Raw genomic sequence first — 14,571 nt, forward strand, 5'->3', positions numbered from 1 at the left:
ATATACTTGGAGGACGTGGAAGGATTATAAACAATTACTTTGCTCTTATCTGCACTGTGATATTTGAAAACTTAAGTAAGTATGAATGACTTTCCAATGAAGAAGTAGAAATACAGACAGTTTTTTTTTTTTTTTAATTCATTTCCTGGCCCGGTACAGAGGCTCATGCCTGTAATCCCAGCACTTTGGGAGGCCAAGGCGGGCAGATCACTTGAAGTCAGGAGTTTGAGACCTGCCTGGTCAACATGGTGAAACCCCATCTCTACTAAATATACAAAAATTATCCAGGCATGGTGGTGTATGCGTGTAATTCCAGCTACTCAGGAGGCTGAGGCAGGAGAATCGCTTGAACTTGGGAGGTGGAGGTTGCAGTGAGCCAAGATCGTGCCACTGCACTCCAGCCTGGGCGACACAGTGAGACTCCATCTCTAAATAAATAAATACAAATATCTCTCCATTAGACAGAAACAAAAACCCTTTGCCCCCTCTAAAACACACACAGACACACACACACACACACCCCATACCCAGAAAACTTTAGCCAATCAGATTTTCCATAACAGAAAGAAGAAAATCTACCAAAATCTATGTATGAAGTGTTTGGACCAACGGAGGCAGGATGGTGCACTTTCGGGTTCTTCTTCACCACCAACTCTTCCCATGTGTGCGAGAATGCAGCTGACGCCCGGGAAGGTGCAGATTAATCAGGCATGCACCAGGTGATGTCAATCTGAGGAGACCAAGATTTACCTGGTGGCACCTGCGGAGCGCCCCCCCTCCCCCGACATGCCCGTGCCCCGCCTATTGCCCTTCCATTCCTAGAAAAGTCGCTCCCAGCAGATGCGCCCGGGGCGGGCTTTCTCAGCCCCCACTCTTGTCGGGACTGTATTAGAAACTCCGCCCCCCCCCAGCTCCGGTCCCTGAAGCTAGATGACCAAAGAATAAATTTGCAGTTTTGCTTTTAGCCTTGCCTACTCGCTGGTTCTTTTGTGCCCACTCTGGTGGTCTTAGAAAAACAAATCATGAAGAAAGCACAATATTGAAATATATTATGTGCAAACATATAACACACATGAATTTGACTTTTGAATGTTGACACAATAATCCTAAAGAAAATAACAAAACTAAAGTGCAACACCAAATAAGACTGAAGGATGATCGAGTTTATGTCATTATATTTAATTCACCAGATTAATAGGTCAAAGTTGAAAACCATGCAGTCATCATGACGCATTCCAAAAAAGCGCTTGACTGAATTTAATACCCATTCCTGACAAATGTTCTTAAGAAAGGAATACATACATTTTTTCATTATTTTATAGATGAAAACCTGTTGTAACCTTCACAAAAGTGTTAGAAGAATACTTTTCTCATGATTTTTTTTTTTTTTTTTTTTTTAGATGGACTCTTGCTCTGTCGCCAGGCTGGAGTGCAGTGGCGCGATCTCAGCTCACTGCAATCTCCACCTCCCGGGTTCAAGCGAATCTCCTGCCTCAGTCTCCCGAGTAGCTGGGATTACAGGTGCGTGCCACCATGACCAGCTAATTTTTGTATTTTTAGTAGAGACGGGGTTTCACCATGTTGGCCAGGATGGTCTCAATCTCCTGACCTCTTCATCCACCAACCTCGGCCTCCCGAAGTGCTGGGATTACAAGTGTGAGCCACCGCACCCGGCCTTTTTCATGATTTTATATATGAAAGCCTTTCGCATCCCCACAAAAGTGTTAGAAGAATTTTTTTCATAATTTTATATATGAAAATCCAATGTTGTATCCCCACAAAGTGTTAGAAGAATACATTTTTTCATGATTTTATATATGAAAACTTGTTGTATCTCCACAAAGTGTTAGTAGATGCATTTTTTCATGATTTATATATAAATAAGCCCTAATTTGACATATCTTAAAAAAAAAACCTTTTTTTTTTTTTTTACTATTCTTTTTATTATTCTGCTTCTTGTTTAATGAGCCACTTCTGTGGATAGTATAATACTTACAAAAATGTCAATGTTATTCAAAGAATGACAACAGATTTAATGTATTTTTTCTTATTATTATTCTAAAGTCAGTTGGTGTGAAGAATCTGACCTCAAAGACAATTCTTGATGATTCATTGGGGAGGACTAGAAACACCACCCTCTAACTTTATAACAAGTGATGGTCACTCAGCAAAGCGGCATGCTGGTTAATCCAGCTTTTGGCCCTTGAAGATTCACCAGACTAAGGATTAAGTGAAAAATATGTACCGCCTACTTCACTAAGGGCACTACCTTTCATATGTAAACAGTCCCCTATAGATCAATAAGAAAAGGACCCAACACCTGTATAAAAACAAAGGGCAATTCAAAGGTTTTCCAGAAATGGAACGCAGATGATTTTATGAAGATAGGCCATTTGATATCATTTTTCAACTAAGAGGTCGGCAATAATCAGAGAGTTTGTATGGCTCTTAGGAAACAGATCTGAGACATCATGAAGTCCCAGGCACTTGCGAAACTTCTATGGAGAATGGACTGACAGTATCCTTAAAAAATTAAACATTCACATCCGTGGTCGGCCCCCTCAAGGGTGGACAGGATGAGGCGTTTGTGATGTGTCAATACATCCTGGAGAATCTAGAAGGTCATCTCCACACCTGCACCACAGGTGGCATCCTACAGGTATTTGCTCAAGGAAGCAATGAAAGGGTAAGATAAATAACCAAGGGGTTCCCGCCACTATGTTCACCCGATTTCACACACTCCAAGTTACCACTAGTATCAAAATCAGAAGAAATAACTCCAATGCCAGAAAAAGCCAGCTGGCTGTGCCCATCAATATCCTGAGAATGATGGGATGTGAAAAGGTGTTGAATCCTCAACAGCAGGGAGACTGCTTGGATGACCCCCAACCAGAACTGAAATTGAAGGCAGAGTTTCTGAGCTTAGAAATGGGAAAGACCCAGCATTTATGACTGACTCCTTCATCCAACCTCTTCCCCCAAATCAGATGATTTTTGACACGGGTATGGTAACACCATACCTTTGCGTAGACAGATTCATGGGAAACCTAGCTTTTGTGACGTGCAGCAGTTTTTAACACCATCATCAGTGGCAAAATGAACATTCCCTTGAAATTGCCTTTCTCTGCATGACTATTTTAACAGCTTCACGTTAGCCTGCCTGTGCGACAGAGGACATACTGATGATATCCTCATTTTCCGGTGGAGGAAAGTTCATGAAGTCAATCCCATTCCAAATATCAGGACTTTAGATCTCTATGAGATTAGCACAGAATGCAAGTGGAGCCCTCTCCAAGCTTTCATAGAGACATGTATTTTGAAAGCCTTAATGGGGAAACAATTCTCAATGTGGAAAAGTTGTCAAGTATTGCAGAGAAGAGAACAGGCTTTTGGTTAATCCCAACTTGTTAGAAAGGGTATGAGGGTTTTCTCAGCCACAAGGCTATGTTACCCCCACATTAAACCCAGCTTTCACATTGAAGTAGTTCCACACTGTGTAAAGACTGGACAGACTGTTTGTAAATTTGTGATATTCAACCCATATGAAACTCAAGAGAACATGGGGAAGTATCTAGGTGCAGGTATCAGGATGCAGGGAGTACCTGGATGCAGGGAAGTATCTGGAAGCAGGGAGTATCTGGACTCAGAGGGTACCTGGATACAGGGGGTAGCTGGATACAGAGAATATCTGGATGCATGGAACATCTGGATGCAGGGAGTACCTGGATACGAGGGAATATCTGGATGGAGGAGAGTAACTGCATGGGAGGGAGTATCTGGATAGAAGGGAGTATCCAGATGGAGGAAAGTATCTGGAAGGGGGTGTGTGGAAGGAAAAGCATACATGGATATAAGAGAGTAACTGGATGGAAGAAAGTATCTAGATGAAAGGGAGTATCTGGATGGAGGAGAGTATCTAGAAGGAAGGGAGTATGTATGTGGTACAGGAGAGTAACGGAATGGGAGTACCTGGATGGGAGTATCTGGATGCAGGGGGCATCTGGATGCAGGGAATACCTGGATACAAGGGAGTATCTGGATGAAGAAGAGTATCTGGAAGAGAGTTTGTGGATAGAGGAGAGTAACTGGATGGGAGTATTTGGATGAAGGAGAGTATCTAGATGGAAGGGAGTAATTGGATGAAAGGGAGTATCTGGATGGAAGACAGTATTTGGATGAAAGGGAACATCTGGATGCAGGGAGTATCCAGATATAGGGAGTATCTCAATGGAGGAGAGTACCTGGATGTAAGGAGTATCTGGATGCAGTAAGTACCTAGATTCATAGAGTATCTGGATTCAGGGGAATAACTGGACACAGGGAGTATGTGAACTCAGTGGGGGTACCAAAATGCAGGGAGTATCTGGATGCAGGAAGCACCTGGCTATAAACCAAAATCTGGATGGAGGAGAGTATCCAGATGTAGGGAGTATCTGGATTCAGACGAGTATCTGAATATACAGGAGTATCTGGAAGCAGGGAGCATCTGGACTCGAGGGGGTATCTAGCTGCAGGGAGAGTATCTGGAAACAGGGACTATCTAGATGGAGGAGAGTATCTGGATGTAGGGAATAGCTGGATTCAGACGAGTATCTGAATATACAGGAGTATTTGGAAGCAGGGAGTATCTGGACTCGGGGCAGGGTACCTAGCTGCAGGGAGAGTATCTGGAAACAAAGTATCTGGATAGAGAAGAGTATCTGGCTGGGAGGATCTGGGTGCAGAAGAGTACCCGTCCCAATGTGGCAGGACACGGGAAAGGAAAAGAGCCCAACAAGGACATTTTGGAAAGAAAGAGCTAGCACTTAGGCTGAAAATTTGCCTTAAAGCCCCAGAAAAAGAACTTGGAACCCATCCTGTAAATTACCACAGCCTTCTTTAACATCCACCCACGGCAAAACATTTAAGTAAAAAAAGACATTTTGGAAAGAAAGAGCTAGCACTTGGTTTCTAATTTCTTTTTATTAGTCTGCCATGAGAAAGAAATATCCCTACAAATGAAAGAAATATTGAAGAAACAAATTGAAGGGCTTACCTTATTTTAATTAAAAAAAAAAAAGTCAGGGCTACCAGGGAAGTTTCAGACGTGCTCAATGGACACGTGATTTGTAAACAGCCGAGATTCTGGGGGACGGGGGGTGCCTCGGTGGGGATGACATTTGAGTTACGGGGACTTCATAATGGCCAGCCTTTCACATCCCATGGGAAACCCCTCTCCCCCGGGCCTTGGAGAATGGGGGTCCAAGTGCCTATCCCCCTTTGGATGTTTCATCGTTAGTAAACATCATCCGCCCAGCAACAAGCAAAGCACATCGCAAGATTACAACAAAGAATCCGCCGTGAACAGAAGGCCTCCGACTCTGCTCTCACGCAAATGTCCTTCGGGGAGGAGCCTCAGGCAGCTGTTCTAACCCTGCCGCCAACGCCTGGGCTGTTTCTGCCAACATTCTTCTATTTCTCTAAAAGAGTACGCTGAACTGTGAGAGACAGAGAGAAGAGAAAGTCATTCCCAGTTCCCTGAGCACTCACGTGGACACAGTTCCTAAAACTTTCAGGAGCTGGTGGTTTTATTTCTGCATAAGAAAAATGGGCCCAAAACTCATCACGAAAAAGCAAAACCCTAACTCTCAATCAATTCAATCAATTTCATTGAATGATGCCATTCATACAAAAAAAAAAAAAAGGATACTGCAGAAAAAGCAGAAGGAAAACGGCAGAAGGCAATTTCCACTAACGACGTCACCAAGACAGTAACAAATGCCTATAACTTACCAAATGGAAGAATAAATCTTCTAAATGAGAGTGTGCAGTTTTTATTGATTTGCAATTATGCCAGGCTGAGATTTTCTGGTCCGTTCATTTAAGTTTTGGAAACTTTATTCTGCATGTCAGTCTTAAAATTATTTTGGAGGGAGAAGCTGGGATTTGGAAGAAGGAACTAAGAACAATGGTATTTTTCTTCCAAACAGGCTGGTAGAAAACACTGGAATGCCAAGCCCTTCAAGTAACGAGGGCCCCACACATATATACCAATGTACTGGCTAACGAAGCCAGACAACTTCATTAGTGGGCAGCAGAGGAAATCTTTCTTTTCTCTTCAAGATATAGCTTGTTCTAAACATCTTTCCCTGACTCGAAAGAGCAGTCAACAAGACACTAACTTTCTTTTATTATTATTATTATTTTTGAGACAGAGTTTTGCTCTTGTTGCCCAGGCTGGAGTGCAATGGCGCAATCTTGGCTCACCACAACCTCTGCCTCCCAGGTTCAAGCGATTCTCCTGCCTCAGGCTTCCAAGTAGCTGGAATTACAGGCATGTGCCACCACACGTGACTAATTTTGTATTTTTTGTTATTGTTGTTAAGTAGAGACGGGGTTTCTCCATATTGGTCAGGCTGGTCTCGAACTCCCAACCTCAGGTGATCCGCCCGCCTCAGCCTCCCAAAGTGTTGGGATTACAGGCATAAGCCACCGCGTCTGGCGAGACACTTTCTTGAAGTCTCTATCTTTAAAACTGAATGCCAGGCACGGTGGCTCACGCCTGTAACCCCAGCACTTTGGGAGGCCAAGGTGGGCAGATCACTTGAGGTCAGGAGTTCGAGACCAGCCTGGAAAACATGGCAAAGGCCTGGTCTCTATTGAAAATAGAAAGAAAATTAGTGGGGCATGACAGTAGGTGCCTGTGGTTCTAGCTACTCAGGAGGCTGAGGAAGGAGACTCACTTCAACCCGGGAGGCGGGCACTGCAGTGAACAGAGGTCGCACCACTGCACTCTGGCGACAGAGAGAGACTCCATCTCAAAAAGAAAAAAAATTAAAATACTTTAAATCATCTCACTAAAAATACATCTCAATTTGACAGCTCCTATTAAAAATAAACGTTGCATCTCTCAGGCAAATGAGAAGGTTCCAATTATGTACAAATGAAAGACAAAACACACGCACATATATACACACAGAAATGTCTTTCTTGCCATTTTCAAAAGTGCTTCTAATGGCAAAATGCCTTTTACCCTGAGAGGCTTCTCACGAATTAAACAGTCTCTTCTTAACCACATTTTCCATCTGGTTGAGAGAAGTTGTAGAAAGTGATAGCAGGCTGGGCGCGGTTGTTCACGCCTGGAATCCCAGCACTTTGGGAAGCTGAGGTGGGAGGGCTGCTTGAGGTCAGGATGGGCAAACTAGTGAGACCCTGTCTCCACAAAATAAAAAAACAAATCAGTCGGGCATGGTGGTGCACACCTGTGGTTCCAGACAATCAGGAGGCTGAGGTGGGAGGATCCCTTGAGCCCAGGAGGTCAGGGCTGCAGTAAGCTATGATCGTGTCGCTGCACTCCAGCTTGGGCGACAAAGTGAGACCCTATCTCTAACAACAAAAATAAAGGTTGACAGCAAAACTTGACAAGCTATATTTCAGGAGATACATTTCAGGAGGACTTTTAATTCCCAGTGCACGCCAGCCAGCTGTGGACTTCCCGATGACGCAACAATCGTGTGCCACTTGGACCTTTCTTTTTTTGAAACAGTCTCACTGTGTCATCCAGGCTGGAGTGCAGTGGCACGATCTCGGCTCACTGCAACCTCTACCTCTGGGGTTCAAGTGATTCTTCTGCCTTAGCCTCCCAAGTAGGTGGGATTACGGGCGCCCACCACCACACCTAGCTAATTTTGTATTTTTAGTAGAAACGGGGTTTCACCATGTTGACCAGGCTGGTCTCGAACTCCTGGGAAAACTTCCTTAATATTTTGTTAAACAGAGACTCAGGCACACATAGGTCTTCCCTGAAAGCCCAGGCCCTAGGAAGTTTATACATTCATTGTCTCTTGAAAGTATCCCTCAAAAGCAACGAGACATAAAGGAAGACATTCAAAGCCATGCAACCAAATTTGAGAATGTGAGCAGGACAGCAAGATGGGAGAGCATGGAGAAGATAACATGGGAACACTGGCCACGTGTGCGAACCGCTGTTCCCCGTCCTTCTTACCAGCTGGCTCTGCGTTGGCGTTCCGGTGGCTCTCCATGTCCACCTCCCCTTGTTCTGCTGAAAACAAGAAGAAAACACACAGAGAGGCTCAGTGCAACAGAGAACCCTCTCCTCAAAATACACACAGAATACTTGGGCTTTCCTGAGGTTGACACTCCTATTGCTTGGATGAGAGCACTCAGTTCTGAACCCCAAGACCCACTGGGAATATGGAGTCTAACACTCAACTAAGTGAAGACTTTGCCAGTATTTTTTCTTTTTCTTTTTTTATGAGACGGAGTCTCGTTCTGTCACCCAGGTTGGAGCGCAGTGGTGCGATCTCCGCTCACTGCAAGCTCCGCCTCCCGGGTTCACACTATTCTCCTGCCTCAACCTCCCAACTAGCTGGGACTAGAGGCACCCGCCACCACACCCGGCTAATTTTTTGTATTTTTAGTAGAGATGGGGTTTCACCGTGTTAGCCAGGATGGTCTCGATCTCCTGACCTTGTGATCCATCCGCCTCGGCCTCCCAAAGTGCTGGGATTACAAGTATGAGCCATGGCGCCCAGCTGCCAGTATTTTTTCATGCATGGCACAGGCAGAGATAAACTTCAACAGGGTAATCCAAGCAGCTTTATTTTCCTCTATTTTAAGGGTTGCTTTCTTCTCCCTAAACACTGAGGAACACCCACATGGAAGCCCTTTCTATACATATATTAAAAAAAGCACATGCATCTATGAAAATAAGATTCTTAATAACTGCCCCCAAACTCATCAAACAAATGCAGACGGCTGGGCGCAGTGGCTCACGCCTGTAATCCCAGCACTTTGGGAAGCTGAGGCAGGTGGATCACTTGAGGTCAGGAGCTCGAGACCAGCCTGGCCAACATGGTGAAACCCCGTCTCTACTAAAAGATACAAAATTTAGCTGGGTGTGGTAGCGTGCACCTGTACTCCCAGCTACTCGGGAGGCTTAGGCAGGAGGATCGTTTGAACCCAGGAGGTGGAGGTTGCAGTGAGCTGAGATCGCACTACTGCACTCCAGCCTGGGTGACAGGGTGAGACTGTCTCAAAATAAAAATAAATAAATAAAAATAAATGCAGAGGCTGGGCACAGTGGCTCACACCTGTAATCCCAGCACTTTGGTAGGCCCAGGTGGGCAGATCACAAGGTCAAGAGATCAAAACCATCCTGGCCAACATGGTGAAACCCTGTCTCTATTAAAAATACAAAAATTAGCTCGGCGTGGTGGCGTGCACCTGTAGTCCCAGCTATTCGGGAGGCTGAGGCAGGAGAATCACTTGAACCCAAGAGGCAGAGGCTGCAGTGAGCCAAGATCATGGCACTGCACTCCAGCGTGGGTGACAGAGCGAGACTGTCCCAAAATAAAAATTAAAATAAATAAAAATAAATGCAGAGAATCTCAGCAGATTAGCATCTTTTCAGTACCTGGGGAAAGGGGACTTTCTTCCTTTATCCACCCTGCACTGATCATCCTTCTCAGGTTGAACTGGCTCTCCTACCCCGCCTTCTACCTCCCCCAGAATGCAGAGTGAGATGAGTGAGGACTCAGACCACTAAGAGCTGCCCCAGCCATCAAAGGACAAGAGAGCCGAGGGGTCTTGTGTACCCAGTGTTCTTCCTCCTCCAGCATTTTTTCCCAGTCTTGTTTCTATTCCCAAATTTCTTTTTTTTAAAATTATTATTAATATTTTTTTGAGACAGAGTTTCGCTGTCGCCCAGGCTGGAGTGCAGTGGCGCGATCTCAGCTCATTGCAACCTCTGCCTCCTGGGTTCAAGCGATTCTCCTGCCTCAGCCTCCAGAGTAGCTGGGATTACAGGCATGCACCACCATGCCCAGCTAATTTTTTTTATTTTTAATAGAGATGGGGTTTCACCGTGTTAGCCAGGATGGTCTCAATCTCCTGACCTCGTGATCCGCCAGCCTCAGTCTCCCAAAGTGCTGGGACTACAGGCCTAAGCCATGGTGCCCGGCCCTCTATTCCCAAATTTCTATTAAAAAATGTTTCAAGCATGCCACAATGCAAACAGGGTCATCTCCCCAAATGTTGTCGGTGTCGCTTCTTTTCCGACGCACAGCATAAGCCAACAGAATTGGAAACGCGTAAGAGATGCACAGATCTATAGGTATTTATTTCTTTCCAGTGTTGGTGTGAAGGAACACCCACGTTTTCAACACAAAGGGAAGCGGCAGAAGCAGCTCATCGAATCTGTGGCCATGCATTTCCCACTCACAAAGACCGTACTATTTGTAAAACGGCCCCATCTGTGGTTCGAATGCCTTCATAAAGGGACACGTTTGTATGGTGCAGCAGTGTAACTTTTTTTTTTTTTGAGATAGAGTCTCGCTGTGCCACTCAGGCTGGAATGTAGTGGCGTGATCTCAGCTCACTGCAACCTCCGCCTCCAGGGTTCACACCATTCTCCTGCCTCAGCCTCCCGAGTAGCTGGAACTACAGGCGCCGCCACCACACCCGGCTAATTTTTTGTATTTTTAGTAGAGACGGGGTTTCACCGTGTTTGCCAGGATGGTCTCAATCTCCTGACCTTGTGATCTGCCCGCCTCGGCCTCCCAAAGTGCTGGGATTACAGGTGTGAACCACCGTGCCGAGCCAGCAGCGTAACTTTTAATGACAGCAGAGGCAGCCTCGCCAGTTTATACTACACGAACTCATGGTTTCAGCCGTTCTTCCCTAACCACTAAATGACTCCCACATAAAGAGGCCAAAGTTCTATGATTTAAGAAAAAGAAAGAGAGGAAAAACCCCCAAAGAGGAGAACATTTGAAACGATCTGAAAATGTTCAGCACAAATGTCATTTGTTCTGCTGGTGGCAAGTTGTCAACACGGGTGCATTTTGCAGCCAACTGTCCTGGCTAGAAATTGAAAACGTGCATTCATTTCAGAGGACAAATAATTTCTCCTTCCCCCCTCACTGGTTAAAAAGCATAAAAGATATTCTTTTTATTCCTGTAATTTTATAAAACACTACATAAAAGCTGGCAAGTTTTAAAGAGGGAAAAAGTCAATTGAAAAGAATAAAGTCTTACAAGGGCAAAGTTCATCTGGGGCAACAGTTCCAATATCACGGACCTCTCAGGAGAACTGGTCTCATGAGATGCTCTGTACACCCCCATCCACGTACTCTTCCTGTCAAAACTTAGACCAAGCACGCCACATCTGACAAGTCAACTTCAAACAATTCATGGTGCTTTTCTTTCAGGTTAGAAATCATTTTTAGCTATTAGAACCATTAAGCAAAGTAATATGCCTTTAATGGGTCCCTATGCTTTGTGAATATATATTTATACACACACACACCATGCACTTGGGACCAATCCTGAGACCATATACCTGAGGATCGCTGTCTAGCAGTGGCTAATCTTTAAGTGGTGTTAGGACAGACACTTTGGGAAACACACAGGACATTTTGGACTCAGTCCTGTGGTCACTGGGGGGCAGCTTTCATTGCATCAGACTTGAGACACCTTGGGACACATCCTTCAAAGAGTGGGGGGCTGTAAAGGTGACCTCTGTGAGGTGACCAGACCCATATGGGTCAGGGTTTTGTGCCCTCACACCGTACAGTGCCCCAACACAGGAGGATCAAACCATCTGTGCTCAGCTAGAGCTACGGCTAAACCATAAGGGAGGCTGTGCCTCATTTCCACAAGAGGGCAAATAAGAAAAAAGCAAAAGGAATATGAAAAAAGAGGAAAATAAGAAAAAAAAAAAAAGAAATCAGAAAAGTCAAAGAAATAAGAGGAAAAGAATGAAGAAAAATGGAGAATAAAAGTAAAAAAAGAAAAATAAGTAAAGCAAGTAAGATAAAAAAAGAAAATGCAAAAAGGAAAACAAATAAGAAAAAGAAATAAGAGAAAAAGAAAAAGAAATAAGAAACAAGAAACAAAAAAAGTAAAAGGAATAAGAAAAAAGAAAAAGGGCCAGGCACAGTGGCTCATGCCTGTAAATCCCAGCACTTTGGGAGGCTGAGGCAGGCAGATAACCTGAGGTCAGAAGTTCGAGACCAGCTTGGCCAACATGGAGAAACCCTGTCTCTACTAAAAATACAAAAATTAGCTGGGTGTAGTGGTGTGTGCCTATAGTCCCAGCTACTCAGGAGGCTGAGGCAGGAGAATTGCTTGAACCCAGGAGGTGGAGGTTGCAGTGAGCCAAGATTGCACCACTGCACTGCAGCCTGGGCAACAGAGTGAGACTTCATCTCAAAAAAGAAATAAAAGAAAAATGAAAAAAGAAGAAAAGTAAAAAAAGAAAAAGAAATAACATATAACAAAGAAGAAAAGTAAAATAAATAGAAGGAAAAGAAGAAAGAAAAAATGGAAAGAAAGAAAGAAAGAAATAAGAGAAGTAAAAGAAAGAAAAAGAATCGATTACGCTGAAGAACAAGTCGGTGGACTTCAGAAACGGAAGGAAAATCCAGGTACAATGTGTGTTTCAGGCATATGGGAGAATCTGAAGACGACGCCCGGAGAGGCTCTGTGCTCAGACATGTGAATAGGGACCTGACCACCCAGCAATTCCCAACAGGCCTTAGAGTGTGAAGATCAGGAGATGTTTGGGTGATTCCTCAACATATGAATTTTGTTTTTCTAGGAACCAAGATGTGCACCTGTTTGGAACACTGATCACAGAAAGAGTTAAGAACCGCTTCATAGGAAGTGCAGTGAGAAATGCAAGTCAAGGGCTGAAAAGGTTGAAGATTTAAAAATCCATGCATGACCTGGAAAGTCAAATCCTTAGGACGTGAGTGAGCGTAACTAGGATACTGCAGGGAAGAGGGTGGCCACCCTGGGTCCCAGTTTGTTCCCTTGGCAGGGATGGACTTGGGGACAAAACTCATTAAAACATGGAAGTCACTGCCCTGTTACATTTACGTTTAAAAGAACATATTTGTATTTCTCTTCATTTGCTGAAGCTCTTGTGCAGAAATATGATTTGCTATAATGAGCTTCTGTGCATCAAGAAAGGCAAAAGCATATGGAATTGAAGGCAGAGAATCTGTCATGTGAGTGAGAATCCCACCGTGGTGGGAATTTGCTAGCGGGGCGAGGGGAGTGGCAGATGGAAGGGTTTGCTTTAAGGCTGCATCTTAGCAGATAAAACGATTACGGTCAGGATGCTCCGCAGGCCTGGGCTGGGTTCTCTGCTCACCCCTAGGTCTTCAGCTCATCTGAAATGGAAGGTTGAAAGAGACAAAATAATAATAATAAAAAAAAGTAAACTGGTGCTAGGTCTGCTTTTGCTGTGCGCTGGGGCCCCCAGCAGCAGGGAGGTGATAGAAAGAGCTGCTCTGAGCAAGGAGGTAACGGGAAAAGAGGCTCAAAGTGTGAGAGTGGGAAGCAGAAACCACAATGAAGGAGTGGAGGCAGGGAGACACAGAGGAAGGCAGGGAGGGAGGCAGGGAACAGGGAGGCCAGGAGGGAGGGAGGAAGGAAGGAGGGATGGGGAAAGGAAGGGAGGAAGGCAGAGAGAGAGGGAAGGGACAAGGAGGGAAGGAGGTTGGAAAAAAGGAAAGGGGGAGGTATGGAGAGAGGGGGGAAAGGAGAGAGGAGGAAGTGAAGCAGGGAGGAGGGAAATGAGGGAGGGAGGAAGGGAAGGAAGGAAGAAAGGAGGGGGGAAGGAAGGAAAGAAGGGAGAGAGGAGGAAAGAGGCATGTAAGAAAAGGAGAGATGGATGAAGAGAGGAAGAATAGAGAGAAGAAAAAAGGAAGGAAGGAAAGGAGGAAGGGATGGAGGGAGAAAAAAGGAAGGATGGAGGGAGAAAAAGGAAAGAAGGAGGGAGGGATGGAAGGAAAGAAAGAAGGGAGAGAGAAAAGAGGTACATAAGAAGAAAAGTGAAGGAAGAAAGGAAGAGATAGAGAAAAGGAAGAGAGAAAAAGGAAAAAAGGAGGAAAAGAAGGAGGGAAGGAAGGGAGGGAGGGAGGAAGAAAGAGGGAGAGTTCAAAAAAGAATGAAAAGAAAGAGGGAGAATTGAGGGCAAAGGAAGAAAGAGAAAAGCAGGGAAGGAAGAGAGAAAAGGAGGGAGGGGGAAAGAAAGGAGGAGGGAAGGAACAAAGGCAGAGAAGAAGAGAAAGAAGGAGGCAGGGAGAGCCAATAGCCTATCTTGTCAAAGCCTCAAGAAAGCCACTGTGAGCCCAGGACCCTGGTAATCACAGCGTTAGGACCAGCCACCACACCCAAAGGACGGCATCCTTAACATCCCGTGCCAACCACGGAAGCTGGGCTCTGTGGGAAGCGGTCAGGCTCCGTGCGGTTAGTGGTCTGAGCCAGGTCCTCCGTGAAGCCAACACACCCAGATGCAAAGTCACAGACGCCGAGTGCATGAGAGAAGCAGCTTAAACAGGCCCCTTCATATCATGTGGACAAAAACCAGGAGAAACCCAAGCGCCACAAACTCAAATCTGTAGGAAGGGAGGAAGGGAGGCTGGTGCAAAAGTAATTGTGGTTTTTGCCATTAAAAGTAATGGCAACATAGCAAGACTGTGTCTCTACAAAAAAAAAATGTTAGCTGAGTGTGGTGGCTCTCAGCTAATCTTTTACCTTTTTTTTTTTTTTGTAGAGACA

The 14,571-nt window shown here is 44.9% G+C and overlaps 1 protein-coding gene across 1 annotated transcript in view; it reads right to left on the bottom strand.

Annotated features, from left to right (window-relative positions):
• Window positions 1-5,022: 5,022 nt before the first annotated feature.
• Window positions 5,023-14,571, bottom strand: part of LOC116418601 (CD99 antigen-like) — a 27,865-nt gene continuing 18,316 nt past the window's right edge. The window contains exons 9-10 of the mRNA XM_031935003.1: window positions 7,985-8,038; window positions 5,023-5,477 (exon numbers count right to left, since the gene is read on the bottom strand). Of these exons, the coding sequence (XP_031790863.1) occupies window positions 5,452-5,477; window positions 7,985-8,038 (80 nt within the window). The 3' untranslated portion in view covers window positions 5,023-5,451. The remainder of the gene's footprint in view (window positions 5,478-7,984; window positions 8,039-14,571) is intronic.

This window comes from Piliocolobus tephrosceles, chromosome Y (assembly GCF_002776525.5).
Source record: "Piliocolobus tephrosceles isolate RC106 chromosome Y, ASM277652v3, whole genome shotgun sequence".
NCBI lineage: Eukaryota > Metazoa > Chordata > Mammalia > Primates > Cercopithecidae > Piliocolobus > Piliocolobus tephrosceles.